Source organism: Phacochoerus africanus, chromosome 2 (genome assembly GCF_016906955.1).
Source record: "Phacochoerus africanus isolate WHEZ1 chromosome 2, ROS_Pafr_v1, whole genome shotgun sequence".
NCBI lineage: Eukaryota > Metazoa > Chordata > Mammalia > Artiodactyla > Suidae > Phacochoerus > Phacochoerus africanus.
In genome coordinates this window covers 9,199,136-9,220,067 of record NC_062545.1, presented here as the reverse complement: position 1 = coordinate 9,220,067, position 20,932 = coordinate 9,199,136, and the positions used below count along the sequence as shown (strand labels likewise).

The 20,932-nt window shown below is 44.0% G+C and overlaps 1 protein-coding gene across 2 annotated transcripts in view; it reads left to right on the top strand.

Annotated features, from left to right (window-relative positions):
* The window catches only part of SNX9 (sorting nexin 9), a 107,183-nt gene that overhangs the window by 35,470 nt on the left and 50,781 nt on the right, over nt 1–20,932 (top strand). For both annotated transcript variants that reach the window (XM_047769848.1, XM_047769847.1), the window contains exons 2-4: nt 6,551–6,637; nt 9,252–9,326; nt 10,667–10,792. In XM_047769848.1, the coding sequence (XP_047625804.1) occupies nt 6,551–6,637; nt 9,252–9,326; nt 10,667–10,792 (288 nt within the window). The remainder of the gene's footprint in view (nt 1–6,550; nt 6,638–9,251; nt 9,327–10,666; nt 10,793–20,932) is intronic.

Sequence of the window (20,932 nt, the reverse complement as noted above, 5' to 3'; positions counted from 1 at the left end):
TTTTGCTGCTACCATAAGTGGTGTCTCCCCCTCCACTTTAATTCTCTGGCAGGTGATTTATGTACAGAGTTAAAATGATATGAAAAGAAATAGAGAAATCTCACTCCCATTCTTGATCTTATCCATTTTCCTCTCCCATCTCTCTAGGTAACTGATTTAAAAAGAATTTCTTTTACTTATTTCATGCTTCTTTATGGAAATACTAGCAAATATAAATATTCTCCTACCTAGGGAAAACGTAGCATACTACATGCCTTATTCCACAGCTTATTTTTCTCAATAATAATTCCATGTCAGTAATAGAGATTGTTCTCAATCTTTTTTTTTTTTTTTTTTAACGAGACACTCTGTGCCATCACCATATTCACCTGAAAATATCTGTGAGCATTTAAGGGTTTTTTGGGGGGATTTTTTTTTTTTGGTCTTTTTAGGGCCACACCCACAGCATATGGAGGTGCCCAGGTTAGGGGTACAATGAGAGCTGAAGCCTCCAGCCTACACCCACAGCCACAGCAGCGCGGGATCCGAGCCACATCTGCAACCTACACCACCGCTCACAGCAGTGCCAGATCCTTAACCCACTGAGCAAGGCCAGGGATCAAACCTGCATCCTCATGGATGCTAGTCGGGTTCATTAACCTCTGAGCCACGATGGGAACTCCTTCTCATTCTTTTATTGCTACATAATATTTTCTTGAAATGATATTCCACTCTTTGATTCCCTTTTAGTAGACACTAGGGCTGCCTGCAGTCTTCTCATACTGCGGACAGTGCTTCAGGAAACAGCCTGGCACTCAGAGTGCAGACAGGTGCATCTGGAGAATGGATTCTCAAAATGAAACTTCCGGATCTCAGCGTAAAATGTATCTTGAACACTACATTAATTTTTCTCTCCAGATGAGCAAAAATGCAAGCGGTTGGGCGATTTGTTCTGTTTGAGGCTATGGACAACCATGACTCTCATGCATTTTGCTGGCAGAGGTTTAAATGACGCAGTCCCCAGTGGAGGGAGACCTGGCTGTAGCTACCGAATTAATTTGTCTTCCTTTGTGAGTGGAATTGAGCGTTTTCCCCACAGGCTTACGGGCCTTTATATTTTTCTGCGGGGTGTGTGTGTGTTCCTCTGCCCATTTTCTGATGGATTGCTGCCCTTTTTCTTGAGTTCTAGAACCTCAGGTTAACCCTTTGTGATATGAATGGCAAAGATTTTCTCCTTTGTAGCTCGTGTTTTATATATTAGTGAGTTTTGGTAAACTAATGTGTGTGTGATATGCCAGTTTGATGCCGCCACATCAAATAACTGTTAAAATGCTTTTGTCTGATTGTTCTCCTATACCTAAGGAAACTTTGACCACAGTGAGTTTGGGTAGCAAGTCTCTTAAAATCACCCCAACCTCCAGCAGTGTGCTTGTAACTTGACCTCAGTTCGGAGGATCCCCTTGGCCCATTGCCGTGTGCGAGTGGGGCAGAGGGAGGAGGCGTACCGAGCAAGCGGATGGCGCAGTTGGTTGATTTACTGTTAAGTGTTTGGAAGGATTTCTTCCCCTTTGCCCCTGTATAATTACTCTCCATCACTTCCAGGTTTAAGATTACTCTAAATGTTCCTTGGAAACTTAAATTCCTACACTCAGTGAATTTCTGTTTACATTTCTGTTTGTTTTGGAAATCTCCCAAGCTGCTTTTCTAGTTGACCAGTTTAGAAAAAATTCCTTTTCAATGCATCATTTCAGCATAACTGATACAGATCCATTTTAGGAAAAACTTTTTTGGGGGTTGGGGGGCTTCACCCAAGGCGTGCCGAAGTTCCAAGGCCAGGGATCAAACCCGTGCCATAGCAGCAAAGCCACAGCAGTGATCAAACCCAAGCCAAGTTAAGCCTGGATCCTTAACTTGCTGTGCCCCCAGGGAACTCCTTAAGAAGAACATTTTTAAGAGAACATATCAATTTTACTGGTGGGTTATTCTTGAAAATTTTGTATAAGAAAATAAACTTTCATCATTCTTAATGGCTACTACCACTTCTTTGTAGGAATTTCTTCTACTGGGAAAAGATCTCTTATTAGAACAACTGTTCAAATAAAACCTTCACTCTGTCATCTTCACTATATTCTTGAATAGACTATCAGACACATTGCTCGTGAACACTTAAAGAAACAAACTGTATTTCCTTACTTGGAAATTTTAAGAGCAGCATGCCCCAAGCATAATTGATCCACATCTCTTGGGAAAGAGTCTTTTTAATCACATGCAGCTGCTTAGACCTCAGCCTGGCCATATGTTAGCGGTGGCACAGGTGAGACTATGGGAAACATGTTTATCAGGCTTTCTGACGACCCTCAGGAGGAAAGGAGAAGGGATAATTGGATAAGGGCTTCCGAATTCAGAAAGCTCATATTAGATTGCTTATTCTTTTGGTTGAGTGTTTCTGTTTTAAAGATGGGAGAGCCACATTGCTAAAGGTTTACTGTTTTTTCCTGAGATTTAATGGTGATTCATGTGAAAGAAGTAGACGTGTTAAGAATGGGAGAATTGTGGAGTTCCTGGCGTGGCACAGTGGTTAACGAATCTGACTAGGAACCATGAGGTTGCGGGTTCGATCCCTGGCCTTGCTCAGTGGGTTAAGGATCCGGCATTGCTGTGAGCTGTGGTGTAGGTTGCAGGCATGGCTTGGATCCTGCGTGGCTGTGGCTGTGGTGTAGGCCAGTGGCTACAGCTCCAATTTGACCCCTAGCCTGGGAACCTCCATATGCCACGGGAGTGGCCCAAGAAATGGCAAAAAGACAAAAAAAAAAAAGGGAGAATTGTTAGAATTGTCTGAGAATTGCCTTCCACCTTCTAATCCCCATATGAACTTTTTTTGCTGTCAGTTTTCTTGCTATTTGGAACTTATTAATTCTCTGTTGTACACTTTAGGTTGTTTTTTGGTTTTGTTCTGCAAAATAGAAAATATAGCAATGAACATATTATATACAGTGTTTTTCTTTACTTAGGATGTTTTCTTAAAAAATTCTTGGGTTTGGAATTTTCTGATCTGTAGTCAGACATGTTCTTCGTGGCAGCTCTGGTCTCATAGACACTGCTGTATCCACAGCAGATGAGGAACAAGGACCTGCTGTCTAGCACAGGGACATCTACTCAGTACCATGCGGTAACCTACATGGGAAGAGACTCTGAAAAGGAATGGCTGTGTGCACATGCAGAACTGATTCACTTTGCTGTGTACTGGACACTAACACAACATTATAAGTCAACTGTACCCCAATAAAAATTTTACCAAGTTCTTTGGCTTGGGATTGTTGGTTTGTATCACCTTGGACCCTGTTGGTTGCAAGGGATGGTCTGAACTCACCGTGGCTCCAGCACGGCAGGAGATGTGTTGGCTCTGGTGATCGAAACATCCCGCAGGGCAAACACAGCTCCGGACTTGTCTTTCAGGTACTGTCACTGCGACGCTGTTTCTCTCCCTCGTTCCGCTCTACATTCCTCCGCCTCAGTCCTCAGGCCCCCCACGCCCCCTCAGGCATTGAACCCCTGACACCATTTCCAGCGAAAAGACCCTCTCTCCGCAGCAGCCCTGCTGAGTGCAGATGTTCCCTGTCCGGCTTATAGACTCGCCATTGGGTTTAGTCATGCTTTTTGGCCCACATTGTAAATATCTGTTTCTGGGGTGATTTTAAGGACGTTTCCAGAAGGAGGGGATGTGGGACAGACAGAGTAACCGCTATTGACAACGTGGGCCGAAAAGCATGACTGTTTTTATATTCCTTCCTGTGCCCAAAGGAGACGTGCGTTCAGGATGGTGGGTTCCGCATACGTTAGGCAGGTGTGAGGGGCACACTTAATAGTCCAGTGCCTGAAACACTTAGTTGAAGCCTTGCACCCACCGGTGTTCATTTTACTGTGTCTGGATCATAGCTCATCTCTGTGAGTGCCGTCTGCCAGCCCTTCATTTCCTCCGAGGTACTTTCTGAAGTTGCTGTTGAGGAGATGAGCTGTGATTGACAGCGTGTGTTACTGCAGCAGGACGTTATCTACGGACCGGGAGCTGTGTGGCCGTCTAGCTTGTGAAAATACTTGGAGTCATTTTGGAAAGTGCAGCTAACAGCAGAAAAGGAGGCGTAGAGAAACAGACCTGGTCATTCAAAGGCCGCATCTGGGCTAATGGGCGGTTGAGGCCCGGGTCAGCATCTTCATCTGTCTGGATGCTGTCCTGGGGAAGCGGGGGCAGGGAGCCGGCCGGGGAGGTCAGGGGAGGGCGGGGGCGAGCCGTCCAGAGCTTTCCAGGCTTGCCTAAACTTTGGAAGAAGAGTTGCACCTCTAGGCTGAATGGTTTTGTTTTTTCCACCTGTTGACATGTTACGCTCATTTGGGGATGTGCTTTTTAAATTTTTCTTTTTTTTTTTTTCTAAAATTAGTCTCAGTTCTAATTTTTAAGAAGCATCTCTAGGTTAAGAGAAAAAAGTCCTAAGTCAACGTTTTAAATAAACCAACAGTGTTTATAGACATTTTTCCATGGGTAAATGTTCAGTAATGTCTAAATGTGTAAGGGAGTTTCCGTTTTTTTTATTTTTGACTTGTTTCACATTCTGTTTCACCACGTTGTCAGTCTAGTAAACAAGAGGCGTTGATATTCTGTGTGTGGGCTCATTGCCTTAAACTGGGTCCAAAAAATTGTCACCCAGGATCATTAGGGAACAAAAACAAAGCAGCAGGCTCCTCTTGTCGGCACCCCAGCCCCCCACCCCCAGGAAGCTGGTTGTCTTGGGGGGTGTCCAGGCTCGGGGACCCTCCTCTCTCTCCCCAGGCCTTTATCCTTCATCTGCCCTCCTTGCATGAGGGGTTGAGGTTAGTGTGACATGTTTTTAAAAAAATTAGTCCTCATTGTGACAAGGAGAATTCTGTGTACTTCTGCAGCTGTGTGAGAAAAATTCCTCAGCATGATTTCCTTGTCCTTTGTGGTGTGGCCTAAGGAGACCTGTAATGCTTCCAGAATTCTCACCCTGCCTGCAGTCTGGTGCTCAGTCCCCTTCCCAGCCTCCCAGTGTAAAGGAGCCAATGCTGTTTCTTGACAGATAGAATGTACTCTGCCGTTTTTTTCTTTTTTTTTTTCTTTGGCTTTGATTTTTAGGGCCACACCCTTGGCACATGGAGGTTCCCAGGCTAGGGGTCCAGTCAGAGCTACAGCTGCCGGCCTACACCACAGCCACAGCAATGCCAGATCCAAGCCACATCTGCAAACTACGCCAGAGCTCACGGCAACACTGGATCCTTAACCCACTGAGCAAGGCTGGGCTTTGAACCCACATCCTCACGGATACTAGTCGGGTTCGTTGACTGCTGAGCCACGAAGGGAACTCCACTGCCATTTATTTGTTTCCAACATTTTGTTAGGAAAATTTTCAAACGTGGAAAAGGTGAAATCATTTCCCATTGAATACCATAAACCCGCCATCTAGAGTCTATACATAAGGTTTTACTTCTTAGTTCATCTTATTACTTTGGATGTATTTCAAAGTAAATAGTATTTTCCCCCGTAATCTTCCGTCGCTGGCTATGAATCCTTGATCCTTGTCACAAGGATTCCAGGCATCATGAAGCAGGTGTGGAGAAGGGGCACTGGCCAGCACAGGGGCCTCGCACGGTTCTGACCGTATGGCAGGGGTGAGGCAGATATTTGTTAAATGGTGCACTTCCTTTAGTCCCGTGTGACTAGCCCTGTAGGCAGACTTCACTTTGCCTCCTAGGACAAACCGCTGCTTTTATTATTTATTTATTATTATGACAAACTGTGTGTTTCCTAGGCAGCTGTGATCTCCAATTTTTAAGAAGGACTTCCTTCTGTAAGGTAGGCCGCAAGGTGTTCCCGTTGTGGCTCAGTGGAAATGAACCTAACATCCATGAGGACTCAGGTTCAATCCCTGGCTTCGCTCCGTGGGTTGAGGATCCGGCGTTGCCGTTGCCGTGAGCTGTGGTATAGGTTGCAGATGCGGCTTGGGCCTGGCGTTGCTGTGGCTGTGGTGTAGGCCAGAGGCCACAGCCGTAATTCTACCCCTAGCGTAGGAACGTCCATATGCCGCAGATGAGGCCATAAAAAGCAAAGCAAAAAAAAGAAGAAGAGGAGTGCGTTTAGTAGCAAGGGGTTAATCTCAGGACTCTGCATCTTAGGTGTGCGCACGTCCGTGTGTCTGTAGGGAGGGCCCTCCGCCCCGAGTGAGAGTTTCCAGGGTGGACAGCGGAACCACCACTTTGCCCCGCTGCAAGGAAGGCCGGCTTTCCCCTCTCGGTGACATGGGTGTATTTTGAATACCCTGGGGGCCGATCCCCGCGTGCAGTGTGGGCAGCCTCGCACGCCTTCCCGAGAGCCCCAGGAGGGCTCATGAATCATTTTGGTGCCATGTCTTCCTTTGTTCCAAAACAACCACAGCCCCTGTCGTGAGTGTCGTTCACACCAGCACAAAGTTACAGAGGGAATGGCATGGGGGGGGTGGTTTTCATACTGTTAACTTTACACTTACAACTTCCTTTTTTTTCCCCTCTCTATTCCCAACAGGCTCGGGTCATGTACGATTTTGCTGCTGAGCCTGGAAATAATGAACTGACAGTTAATGAAGGAGAGATCATCACAATTACAAATCCAGTAAGAAAACCGTTACGTGTAAATCTGGCCCTTAAGGACTTCTTTTTAAGATTTTATTTTTGGGGTTAATCATTCAAACCCACACTGCATTGTTGATGGTGGGATAATCTTCTGTTATATAAACATTGAGAACAATTAAGACCTCCTTAAAAATAGCTGGATGGGGTTCCGTGAGGCAGAACTGGAGCCGCAGCCGGACGCGGGTGTAGAGGTTGGAAAGTGATCAGCAGCCCCGCTCAGCAGCCTCAGCTCCGGCCCGGGGTCGGTGTTTGGCCCAGTACAGTGCACACATATGCTCTTTGATCTCTGTCTCTTCTTGTGAACGCTGTGAGGTTGCTGCTTTTCATCTCTTTTTACTGATGAGGGTAGTGCTCATAAGTGGCAAAACAGGGATTGGAAACCACATCTCTTGGCCTTTAAGCCTTGCTTTTTCTTCTTTGCTGGGGACACTCTTGTAAACAAGTGTCCCTGGAGTGTGGGTATATATACACTAGTAGGAGACGGGCTAAGAAAACAGGCTCTGAGAGACAAACAAGCAGGTCCCATGGGCCAGGCGACAGCTCTAGACTTGGATTTCATCTGGGAGGTAGTGGATTCACTGCGTGGTTTCATTGTTGATAATGTAGGGAGGTGACGTGATGAAACCTGCACTTCAAGGAAGTGAATGGGTTGGTGCGGCTGGAGTCTAGGATCTTGACTGGGTGGTGGCAACAGGAGTAGAAAGAAGAGAGACTCAGGAGGCCGTGCAGAGTTGGATGGGGCAGCCAGGGGAGGACGGGGGACTCAGTGCCCAGTTCGATACTCTTGGTGAGAAAGGATCCCTGAGGTTTCTGGCCTTTGTACCTGAGAAAACGATGGATTTATTAAAGCATGAAAGTCAGGAAGAAGCGCTTCTTCGGAAAGATTAAATGAGCTTATTTTTTTTAATGTTGAATTTAGAGACTAGTAAATAGTCACCCCTACCCTAGAGCTTTGCATGAGGTTAGAAAGGCAGAGCTAGAAATGAGGACTGGAGACAGGCCGGCCCTCTGGACGCATTCGGGAGGAAGCATGTGAAGAAAGGTGCCAGGAGCCTCCGCGGAGGGAGGAGGGGCTGCACCTGCCCCACCGGCTGGGGCCGAGGACGGCACAGAGCCCGGGGAAGGAGAGCGGGGAGTGGCCGAGAGGACGGCCATTTCTTAGTCGCGATAGTACTTTTTTATACCTATTTTGTTTTTTAAAGAATTACTAGTTAGAAAATATATTGGTAGTTTTAGGTAATATACCAGATTATATAAGTAAATAGCTTCTATTTTTAATCACAGACGAGATTAAAGATTCGTTTATCTACCATTGAATTTTGTTTTAAATGAAGTATTCTTCATTTCTTGATAAAACATTTTTTAAGTTGCTGTTGTGGTCAAAAATTGACAAGGTTGTGGCTTAAGGGACTTTTAGAAACACTGTCATCTAGATTTGGGTAGTTATTGACTAGGGTATGGTTTATGAATTTAAGACAATGCTTACTATTTTAAGGGGAGAAGTAGGACTTTGCTAAGGTTATACTGAAAAACAGGAATCTTGGTATGGAGTATTTGGTTCTTTAGTTTATTGCTATGACTTACCCGGAAGAGCTACAAAAGCATGGACCGGTTGTTTTTCCTCAATACCAGGCAATCCCAAAGCTTAGTGGCTTGAACAAATACTTGATTGTCATTGCTTTGGGAATCTCAGGTCAGCCAGATGGCTTTCCTGATGGGCCCGTCACCAGTGTGAGGCTGGGGCAGGGCCCTCCAGTGTGGCCTCGTGTTGGCAGTTCTCCTGCTGGCTGTGGGCTGCTTTGGAAGGGGCAGTGGAGAGATTAGGCCTTGTCCAAATTTATCCTCATAGAAGCTCTTTTGGAAAAAAGAGCAAGGAGAAGTGTACCAAAAAGCCTCTTGAGGAAAGGCTCTGAACTCACCCCATGTTACCTCTACCTCCTTCTTTTTTTTTTTTTTTTCCCCCTTTTTTCTTTAGGGCAATACCTGTGGCATATGGAGGTTCCCACGCCAGGGGTCAAATTGGAGCTGCAGCTGCCAGCCTACACCACAGCCACAGCAATGCAGGATCCAAGCCGCATTCTCGACCTGCACCACAGTTCATGGCAATGCCAGATCGGTTGTTAACCCACCGAGCGAGGCCGGGGATTGGACCCACGTCCTCATAGATTCTAGTCGGGTTCATTACCACTGAGCCACAACGAGAACTCCTCTACCGCGTTCTGTTGGCCAAAGGTCAGTGCAGACTCTAGAAATGGGGAGTGTGCTTTTTACCTCTTGACAATCAGAGCTGCAAACCATTTTTTAATCTACCACAGACCAGCAAATAGAAAAGAATTATAAAATCATGCCATTCTATTAATATCCTGTTTTTCAGTCTTTGATCAATTATTGTTGAAGTTTGACTTTTCTTGTTTTTAGATTACATCATTTTCTGGTGCAAAGAAGGCTTAAGAATTTAAAATTTTGAACAGTGTTAGCTCTCTGGGAATGAAAGGTTAATGTTAATTTTTTATGTGTAACAATTCCCAAAGAAAAATTTCTGCAGAAAATTCCAACTGTAATCTTTTTTCTTTTTTCTCTTTTACTTTCCTGAGGACGTTGGTGGAGGATGGCTGGAAGGAAGAAACAGCAAAGGAGAACGAGGGCTCGTTCCCACAGACTATGTTGAGGTGCGAACTTAATGTCATTTACTAATTAAACCTGGTCTTTGTAAAACGTATTTTCGTAAATTTAAAGGACAAGATTGGAAAATAACTTTATTTTTAATTAAAAAAAATTCATTGTAAAAGTAATACATTGCTGGAGTTCCCGTTGTAGCTCAGTGAGTTAAGGACCCGACATTGTCTCTGTAAGGATGCAGGTTCTATCCCTGGCCTCGATTAGTGGGTTAAGGATCCAGCATTGCCACAAGCTGTGATGTAGGTCGCAGATGTGGCTTGGATCTGGTGTGGCTGTGGCCATGGTGTAGGAATTTCCATATGCCCCAGGTGCAGCTGTAAGAAGGAAAAAAAAGTAATACATGCTGATTATATAAAATGTGGAAAATACATTAAAGTAGAATTAAGAAATATTAGTTATAGACTTAAACTCCAGAGAGCAATTCCAAATATTTAGATTAAGTTCCTTCCAAGGATAGCAACTTTTAATTATTCTGAATAAAAGTCACTATTTTTCCTTTGCTATTGTATAATAGCTGCTGCCTAGAATACTGTTTATTGTAGAATTAATTCACAAATTAATCTGCTTATTGCAGGTTTTTTAAGTAGCTTGCTTCTCCCCGTGCTGATTTAGGGCGTCTCTCTCAGTTCCCCCTCCCATTCCCAAAGTCCAAAGGGTTTTGAATGAGCTACTGTGAGGAGCTATTGCCTGGCTTAAGCGCTGCTGTGCCAGATGCCTGCCTGGGACACACCCACTCAGCCGACAGATCCTCTTCTGAGTCAGCCTCCTAGCGCCCCCTGCTGGTTTTCTGTAGGTCACTCAAAACAGCCCTGGGTACCTGGTGGCTTGCCTCTCATCAGGTTGATGGAAACTAAGGTTGCCGGGTTCCTTGTGGGTCAAATTGGAGTGAGGTCAGGAACGGGAAGGCTCCGTGCCTGGCCTTCCTCACCTAGAGTTGGGTGGGTGGTTTTGAACACTCTGCAGAATCTGATGAAATCTCAGAGTTACGTGCACATGCGGACACCCCAGCCTTTCCCAGACAGTTTCAGGGGCTCCCAGGCTGCCGAACCCAGTCCACACGTCTCATGTTTGTGCCGTGTTGTACCTCTGTGCGTTCAAGATCCTAAAAATTGACAGCAGTGAGAAGAAAGTGAGCGTTTTAAGTCGATACTAGCCTTGGTTGCATTTTCTGGAACTGTGCATACTGCAGAAAGCAGTCGTGAGGACACCTTTCTCCCGGAAGAGAAACCCCTTTTCCGTAGTAGATGCCAGTTCTGGCTTGCCCCCGGCGACTCTAACTCTGAAAGGACTCTCATCTCTGAAAATAACCCTGGGTCTTTCGGATGTCCAGATTCTGCCCGGTGATGGAAAGGATCCATTTTCTTGTGGGAACTCGGTGGCCGACCAAGCCTTCCTCGACTCCCTCTCGGCAGGTACAGCGCAAGCCAACTCAGCAGCGGCCAGCGGCGCTCACCAGGTAAGCGGGCGGCGTGGTCCTGCTGGACGCAGCTGCCCTGACTGCGAGCTCGTGATGCGTTAGAGCCTTTGCCCTTCCCTGAAAGCATCCACAAAATAGCTGTTCGATGTTTGTGTGGCATTTCTTGCTGGGTTTTAACAAAGCACTTGCCCGTTGAGCCTGCTAAAGACTGTTTCTAGGGTGGATTATGAGCCAGAAGGCAGGGCGTTCATTGGGAGTTGCTTTCAAAAGTCGGGTGTGCTGTGAACACAGACCCCGTAAATTGCAAACACCTCTCAGCTGAGAGCGTGGAAAGACAAGGGCCCTCTGCTGAGGCGAGACGGTCGTGTCAAAGCTGTGGCTGGAACAGGACGCGGTTTCTGTGACCTTGGCCCGGACTTGTGCTCTCAGCTCACGGCCCCTCCTCTGGCAGATGCAGTGCATGTAAACATGGCTGCAAATCCGGCGGTTGGTGCAGTTACTGTTCTACTTCTAGAAAATGTAGGAAAGTGGAATACTGAAGTTTTACATAAAGTTTCATGAATTTGACCAGTTGAGGTGACTGCCTAGTTCAGTGATTGCGAATGATTATCCAGAGCCAGTGTCAACAAGGAGACTGAGAAGACGGATTCAGAAATGTTATTGCCTCCTGCGTCTTTAGAAATGAGTGGGCTTTGGGGGGTGTTAGTCATCGTTTTAACTACATCAAAGGTTTAGATTACTAGAGCCCAGTAATCCTGTCATTTATTCGCTCGCAGGATATTTATATCTTAACCTTTTAAGAGAGTCTATCAAAGTACTGCTACTATACATTAGCTGCACATTTTATACATTTTTAAGTAGTTTTTGTGGGCGTTCTGAATTATAAATTAGTCTGGCCCAGATATTTAAAATTCAGAGACAAGGATATCACCACAGTTGAGCATCTTCCTATATTTTGTTCGTCTGTCATTCCTGAGAGCACTGGTCAGGTAAAGCTTTTACTCGGGATAAAATGTGAAGAAGTAGTTGAACCTTATTGGACGTTGCTCGAGGGATTCTCAGCCAGGGCACTGAGAGCCGTCAGGGCCTGGTACTCGCTCTTCCTCGGGGTGATTGGCACCGCTCGATCCGGGGGCCCCCGGCGGGGCTGCAGTCACCAAAACTGTCTCACATGTTGCCGCGTGGGAAGAGTCCACCCGACTGAGACGCACTGAGTTACACAAAAACATCACTGAAAGGGTTTACATCCAGTGGAAGACAGCATCTCAGCAGAGGGGAATTGCAATGAGATGGTCGTAGAACAAGGAAACACAGGGTAGGAATGTGCACCTCATTTTAATTCAGGGGCCTCTTTCAGCCGTTATCTCAGGAGAGACTGAAGCACTTGAGCTCATAAACCCAAATCCAAGTGAAACTCAAACTTTGTTGTGAAGAAGATTCCTCAGTGTTGAAGTGTAGTGATATAAAGTCATCAGCATAAGTCTAAATTTTTTTCTTCCAGGTTATTTAGAAGAAAATATAACCAGCTTTTTAAAATTGAGTTTTACTGATCCACCCTGACATTAAATCTAATCAGATCCTTTGAAAGCAAAGGAGAAATGAACTGAAACCAAGAGGAACAAAATACAGAAAGCGTGCTAATTTGAGCACTTGCATTTAATTTAAATCAAGTAAAAATATTTTCATCAGCCGTCTGTGCTCTCTGTTATCCCAGATGTGAGAACAGTTAAACTGGGCCAAGTCGTGGTACATTTTATAAATACCATTATTAATTGGTAGCTTCTCAAAATGTTGCCGTCAGGTTTGCCCATGATTTCCTTTTCTGAAGGTCAGTAAGGAAATACCGATTTTGCTCCAGGGATCTGCCTCTTGGGACTTTCTGGTTATTCTGACGTGGTGTTCTCTCCCGGAGGACAGTTTTACGTGGAGGAGGAGCCGGGCCTCTCCTCTGAGCTGTCGGGGCAGGCGGGCTGCACCCCCTCAGCGGTGCAGACGTCTCGGCCACCGTCTGCTCCGTTGTCTCAGCGCCACGTGTTTTCAATTCGGCTCCCCCCCCCCCCCCCCCCCCCCGTCCCGAGTTAGAGCTTATCCACACCCAGCACCGGGTTATCCAACTTTCCGACTGCTCTTTCTTTTAAATCATATCTTTTTAGAAAGAGCTCTCTCAAAGGTTATGTCTGTCTGCAGAATTTCTTGACTCACTTATTCCGAGCCTACTCTTTTTGAATTTACCTGAGCCTTCCTTAACTTTGTGTTTTTAAGCTCTTCTGCATTTCAGAGTAATCGGTTCATTATCAATTACTTGTATAACTTGATATGTAAAATCAAGCACTCCCTTTTGTTTTTCTTAAAACTCCTGATTTCATGTTGCTTGGAGTACCTTCTGGTTTTAGCTTCTTACTGAGCAATCACAGGGTAAGTGCAATAACTGTGGTAGCAGTGGGTAACATAGATGCATTCACCCCAACCTCCCATTATCTTTTTCTTCCTTTTCTGCGTGTGAGGGAACCCTTACCTGTAAAACCCTTACCTATAGTCTATACTATAGCCAAGAGCCGGGTGTATCGAAAAGGTCAAAGGAACATAATGCATTATTCTTCAAAAGTATTGGAACAATTTAATTTGCAAAATGATAGCACTGTTTATTTTTTTAAGTACTTGGAGAAAATAAAGGCAACTTTTTTTTTTTAATAACCGTTGGAAATATGTAAGGCCTGTCTAAGCACAACACAATTTCTGGCAGCCATTAAGGAAAGAATTGGTACATTTAAATCAAAAACTAATATTAAACTGGAGGAAAAGAATCCTAATATGCCAGAGATATCAGCTAATTCTGTTACTATACGAAGAACTCTTGTAAATAGGAAAGAGGTGAGCAACTTAGAAGAAACGGGCAAAGGGTGTGAACGGATTTTTCACTGGGAGAGAAGTGGTACAGAGAGCCATAACCATTAGGGAAAAGCTCGTTTTGAAATTCTTCTATCAAATTAGCAGAGAATTAAAATGTTTTAGCAGCTCACGTTCAAACAGGCATTCTGATAAAGCTGGTAAAGAATGAATTGGAGAAGCTTTTTGGAGAACAGTTTGATAATATAGGTTAATATGTCAAGTGCATCTACTCTCTGACGCAGCACTTCAGAGATTATCTTATAGCGCTGAGCCTCAGAACCCAGCCACCTGGGCAAGAGAAGAGCTGGACCACAGCAGGGTCGTAACAGCAAACCTGGAATGGACGTGTTGTCAGTAGGGGGCTGGCCAGCTAGACGAGAGGACAGCCGCACAGTGGAAAGCGGTGCTGCTTTTTGAGGAATGAGGGTAGCTTCAGATGGACGGGCTCTTTGGAAGGCATAGCAGTATGTGCAGTGTTCTTCTTCCGGTTAAATACATACACACCACAGATGCAAAGCGTGGGGAAACCTAATTGAAAGATACCCAAGAAATGAATCAGATGGTTGTTTTATTTTTCTGTTACAGACTGTAAGTTTCATGAGGGCAGCTGTTGCAGTACCTTTGGAAAAGACTAGTTTTTAGTGGTTAATACTGATTTCGTTACTGGTCATTTATCTGATGTCTTAGAGTTTTAGGAGCATTTCCTATTGGTGGCTGTGCCGCTAGAATGCCTTAACCAGCTGGTGGAGATGAAGCTCAGATGTCATTACCAGACATGGGCTAAGAGTTGGCCTCATCTTATTTTTCACCCAGTTATTAGTGTTTAAATTATATCATAGATTCTAAAAAGATTCTCAGTATGGGTCGCCTAAAAATCTTAGATCACTGCCTCTTTGCAGAACTTGCTTTTAAGAAATTAATGAGACATTTCTGTTTGTACTTTTCAAAGAACAGTAGGGATTAAACAGTAATTGAAAGTTGTGTAAAGCCAGGTGTTTTATCTGAGGGTATTTGACTGGAGGGACTTATTTTCCTATCTTTCTTAAACACCAGAAAGGAAAGAGGACTTGGGGTAAAGTGCCTCTCCTTCCGTGAAGGTTCTTGCTGCTTTTGATCACGCTGTTTCCCAGCTGCCCTCTGCTCCTCTCTTCTGTTTCAGTTTCTCGTCCCCTCCTTCCTCCTCCCCAAGGCAGCCGGTGCAGCGGGAAGCGTGGTGTGAGGTTTGGCGTTAGAACTGGGTTGACGCTCTGTCTGCTGCGCAAGAGCCCAGACTGCCTCCTGAACTGGTGGAGCCCCAGGCCACTTGTATAAAGTGGGGCCGGACTCATGGAAGACATCGAACAAATATTTTCCTTTTTTTCTCACCTCTTCCCGCTCCAAGGCATGATGTCAGTCCACGTATCCTCTTTGGTTCTCTCCTAGCCGTGCTGATGAGCCCCTCATAAATCTCTCTCCAGTTTTGAGTTTTCCGTTTGCTCACCCGTCCAGCTTCTTGTTGGAGCAGCTCCATCTGCCTGTCGCCTCTGTATCTCAGTCAAACTCCGCATGAACAAAATCCCTCACTCTTTCCTCACAAACTAGTTTTCTTAAGTGTTTAGAACAACACTTGGTACTTAGTGGGGTTTAATGATTATTTGGGGGGGGGGTTCTTTCTTTTTTATTTTTTTGGCTAGTTAGGGCCTCACCTATGGCATATGGAGGTTCCCAGGCTAGAGGGCACATCAGAGCTGCAGCTGCCGGCCTACGCCACAGCCACAGCCACACCAGATCCAAGCCTACACCACAGCTCACGGCAACGCTGGATCCTTAAGCCGCTGAGTGAGGCCAGGTATTGAACCTGCGTCCCCATGCTTACTAGTTAGGTTCATTACCCTGAGTCACGATGGGAGCTCCAGTAACTGTTGATTATAGTTATATGCCACTGTCTCTAACTTAAAAACTTCAGGGGCTCCCCCATGGCCTCCAGAAGCAGGTAAGCATGTCTGCGTGTTACAAGGAAGCATTGCCAGGAGATAGGCACCGGCCTGTCAGTTTGACCAGGAAGCAGACACTCAGCAATGCATGGAAGGGCGACTAGAAGAAATCCGGCTGAATTTGGGGTGGGGCCAGATCCTTTTTCATGCTCAGTTATATCTGTGATTCCTCCACACGGCCTATCTTTACCTTATCCTCACTTACGTATTGAGTTCCAGCCAAACAGGCTCTTCTCCAGATACGCCCCACCTTCTCTTTGTATCTTGCTCTCTTCTAAGAACGGTGGGAGATGGCATCTGCCCACCCTTCAAGGTTCAGCTCAATATCACGCCCTTTAGGAAGAAGCCTTTTGTTTTCTCTTCCTCTCAGTCCTCTTAGCGCTGTTTCTGATCTTCTCACAAATGGTCGTACTTAGGAACTTGGACGCTTGCTGAGAAGCAGAGATTTTGCCTTGTATTTTCTATTCCCACAACTTCCAGGAGGCCTTGCACCGTCACAGGGTGTTCTGCACGTGTTGGGATGATTTTTTGTTCCGTCATAAATACATCACAAGATATTCTGAATGGAGAACGTTAGGAGATTTACAGAGTTCAGCCTGAACCCCTGTCTAAAGGGGGTTTGTGTTGGCCACAGTGGCTGTGGGACGAGGACGGTTGCTAGCCCACCATTCTACCAGTTGCTGAGTCACCCAATTAAAAACAGGTAGACTCTCTTACAGAAAATCCTCTGGGGTTCGGGATTATTTTTCACAGTTTAGATATTAAATACATGGGGAGTTCCCATTGTGGCTCAGTGGTTAACGAATCCAACTAGGAACCCATGAGGTGGCGGGTTTGATCCCTGGCCTTGCTCAGTGGGTTAAGGATCCGGCGTTGCCATGAACTGTGGTGTGGGTTGCAGACGCGGCTCAGATCCCACGTTGCTGTGGCTCTGGTGTAGGCTGGTGGCTACAGCTCCGATTGGACCCCTAGCCTGGGAACCTGCATATGCCGCAGGAGCAGCCCAAGAAATGGCAAAAAGAAAAAAAAATAGATGTTAAATAAATGTTCAAATTTAGAGACATAAGATCTTTTTCATTAGGTAAGGATTTTCAATGTAGTGGTCTTTGTTGTGAAGGAATTCTTATTCATTAAGAGAGGAGGGCAATAATAATTTTATATTGCAACTACATTTTGCTTTCTCATTTCCCTTAAAGTCCTCTTTAGCCTGTGTTAAGGCCATTTTGAAGTCCATTTAAAAATAAATTAGCAAAAGAGACCTTCACGAAGGCTTATTTCATTATCTCAAAGTCTGTCTTGCTGTGGGCTTCTCCTGATTGCGCATCGAGATTTCCTCTCTACTAAAGCATTATTGCAAAGGTCCTATTCATTTCCCTGCCCCTCCCAGCCCCACAGGAATCCCTCAACCTGGTTACAGGGCTTCAAAGGTAAGGAAGATTCTACATATCTGTGCAAAGGATTTGTTGGCATTTTTCTCCAAAAATGTGCTAGGCTGGTGACACCTATGCTTTTTCTTTCACAGACTCTTGCCTAGTAAAAGGCAGCTTTGCATGTCTGAGACCCATTCAGAATATATGCTGGTGAAATTTACTGTTTAGGATGTTTTGTTGTTGTTGTTTGGTTTTATCTAACAGGAAACAAATGGCAAAAGCAAAGGTTTTTGTTTTGTGTCGTTTTGTTTTAACCCTTAAAACTGCTATGGTAAGAGGCTAGTCAGCATTGTTATACACACACAACCCATCATCGGAGAAATGTCTTTTAAAGCCTCTTTCACAGGGACATTAATTAGATCTACCTGGAAGCAAATTAATTGTCTTTTGCTATTTGTAGCATCATCTTGTTTGGCACATAAAGCTATGTGCCATTTAAAGTGGGTATAGAGGGAACATGTCTCAACATAATATGAGCTATCTATGCCAAACCCACAGCCAATGGTAATATTCAATGGCGGAAAACCGAGAGCCTTCCCGCTAAAATATGGGACAAGGTGAGGATGCTTGCTCTCACTTCTTTCATTCAACGTAGTATTGGCAGTCCTGGCCAACAGAAGTCAGACAAGAAAAGGAAATAAAAGGTATCCAGATTGAAAGGAAAGAGGTAACATTGTCATTATATACAGATGACATGATACTATATTTAGACAGCCCTAAAGATTCTACACAGAAACTATTAGAACTGATAAATGAATTCAGCAAGGTAGCAGGATTACAAAATGAACATGCAGAAGTCAGTTGCATTTCTTTATACTAACAATGGAATAGCAGAAAGTGAATGTGTAAAAAAAAAAAATTTCAAGTCGCACCCCCCAAAATAAAATGCTTAAGAGTAAACTTGACCAAGGAACTGAAAGATTTATGTGCTAAGAACTATAAAACATTAATAAAGGAAATTAAAGATGATTTAAATAAAGGGAAAGATGTCCCATGCTCTTAGGTTGGGAGAATTAATGTCATTAAAATGGCCAAACTGTCCAAAGCCGTGTGTAGATTTAGTGTGAGCCCCATCGAATTACCCATGACAGTTTTCACGAAACTAGAACAAATAAGCCTAAAATTTATATGGAACCTCAAAAGACCTAGAATTGCCAGAGCAATCCTGAAGAGAAAGAACAAAGCAGGAGGCTTAACCCTCTCAGACTTTAGACAATACTACAAACCTACAGTAATCAAAACAGCATGGTGTTGGTACAAAAACAGATATAGAGATCAATGGAACAGAATAGAGAACCCAGAAATAAACCTTCATACCTGTGGTTAGTTAATCTTTCACAAAGAAGGCAAACATATACAGTGGGAAAAGGACAGTCTCTTCAGCAAGTGGTGTTGGGAAAGCTGGACAGCTGCATGTAAAGCATGTGAAGTCAGAGCACACCCTTTTACCATCCATAAAAATAGACTCAAAATGGCTCAAAGATCTAAAAGTAAGACATAACACCATGAAACTCCTAGAAGAGATCATAGATAGACAAAACATTCTTTGGCATAAATTGTACCAGTGTTTTCTTACATCAAATAGGACTTCATCAAACTTACTAGTTTTTTGGTACAGTGAAGGAAACCATTTTAAAAAATGAAAAGACATGGGAGTTCCCATCTTGGCACAGCAGAAACAAATCCAACTAGGAACCATGAGGTTGCAGGTTCGATCCCTGGCCTCACTCAGTGGGTTAAGGATCTGGCATTGCCATGAGCTGTGGTGTAGGTCAGAGACGTGGCTCGGATTTGGTGTTGCTGTGGCTCTGTTGTAGGCCAGCAGCTGTAGCTCTGATTAGACCCCTGGGAACCTCCATATGCCATGGGTGTGGCCCTAAAAAAAGACAAAAGACCAAAAAAAAAAAAAAAAAGACAACCTACGGATTGGGAAAAAAAATATTTTCAAATGGTGCTACCAACAAGGGCTTAATTTTCAAAATATACGAAGAGCTCATGCAACTCAATAGCAACAAAAAACAACTCAATAAAAAAATGAGCAGAAGACCTAAATAGACATTTCTTCAAAGAAGACATACAGATGACACACAGGCACATGAAAAAGATGTTCCGCATCACTAATTATTAGGGAAATGTAAATCAAAACTACAATCTGGTATCACCTCACACCAGTCAGAATGGCCATCATCAAAAAATCTATAAATAATAAATGCTGGAGAGGAGGCAGACAAAGGGAAACCCTCCTACACTCTTGATAGGAATGGAAATTGGAGCAGCCACTATGGAGAACAGTATGAAGGTTCCTTAAAAAACTAAAAGTAGAGTTACCATACAGTCCCACCCCTGGGCAGATGCCTGGAAAAGACAAAGGTTCTAATTCAAAAAGCTATTATACATGGAGGAGATTAAACAACAAAGTCCTACTGCATAGCACAGGGAACCTTGTTCAATGGCCTGTGATAAACCATACTGGGAAAGAAAACTTTTTATTTATTTATTTATTTATTTTATTTATCACTCAATGAATTTATTACATTTATAGTTGTACAATGATCATCACAGTCCAATTTTATAGGATTTCTATCCCACACCCCCAGCGCATCTCCCCCCAAACTGTCTCCTTTGGAAACCATAAGTTTTTCAAAGTCTGTGAGTCAGCATCTGTTCTGTAAAGTTCATTCTGTCCTTTTTTCAGATTCCACATGTCAGTGAAAGCATTTGATGTCAGTGTCTCATTGTCTGACTGACTTCACTTAGCAGGATAATTTCTAGGTCCATCCATGTTGCTTAAAATGCCGTTATTTCGTTCCTTTTAATGGCTGAGTAATACTCCATTGTGTATATGTACCACATCTTCTTGATCCACTCCTCTGTCAATGGACATTTAGGTTGTTTCCATGTCTTGGCTATTGCAAATAGTGCTGCAGTGAACATCAGAGTACATGTGTCTTTGGAGTCATGGTTTTCTCTGGTAGATGCCCAGGAGTGGGATTGCTGGATCAAAAGGTAGTTCTATTTTCAGTTTTCTGAGGAATCTCCATACTGCTTTCCACAGTGGTTGCACCATTTTACACTCCCACCAACAGTGTACTAGGGTTCCTTTTTCTCCACACCCTCTCCAGCACTTACTCTTTGTAGACTTTTGGATGATGGCCATTCTGGCTGGTGTAAGGTGGTACCTCAGAGTGGTTTCTCTAAGAATGAGTGATGTTGAACATTTTTTCATGTGTTTTTTAGCCATCTGTATGTCATCTTTGCTGAACTGTCTATTTAGATCTTCTGCCCATTTTTGGATGGGATTGTTCATTTTTTTACTATTGAGCTGTAGGAGGTGTTTATAAATTTTGGAGATTAATCCCTTGTCAGTTGATTCATTTGCAAAGATTTTCTCCCATTCTGCAGGTTGTCTTTTCATTTTGTTTAGGGTTTCCATTGCTGTGCAGAAACTTATAAGTTTGATTAGGTCCCATTTGTTTATTTTTGTTTTTATTGTCATTACTCTAAGAGGGGAATCTGAGAAGATGTTGCTGTTGTTTATGTTGGAGAGTGTTTGGCCTATGTTTTCCTCTTTAGAGTTTTATAGTGTCTGGTCTTATATTTAGGTCTTTAATCCATTTTGAGTTTATTTTTGTGTATGGTGTTAGGGAATGTTCTAATTTCATTCTTTTCCATGTGGCCGTCCAGTTTTCCCATTACCACTTATTGAACAGGCTGTCTTTCCTCCGTTGTATATTCTTGCCTCCTTTGTCGTAGATTAGTTGGCTGTAGGTGCATGGATTTAATTCTGGGCTTTCTATCCTGTTCCACTGATCTGTATTTCTGTCTTTGTGCCAGTACCATACGGTTTTGATGATTGTTGCTTTGTAGTGTAGTCTGAAGTCCGGGAG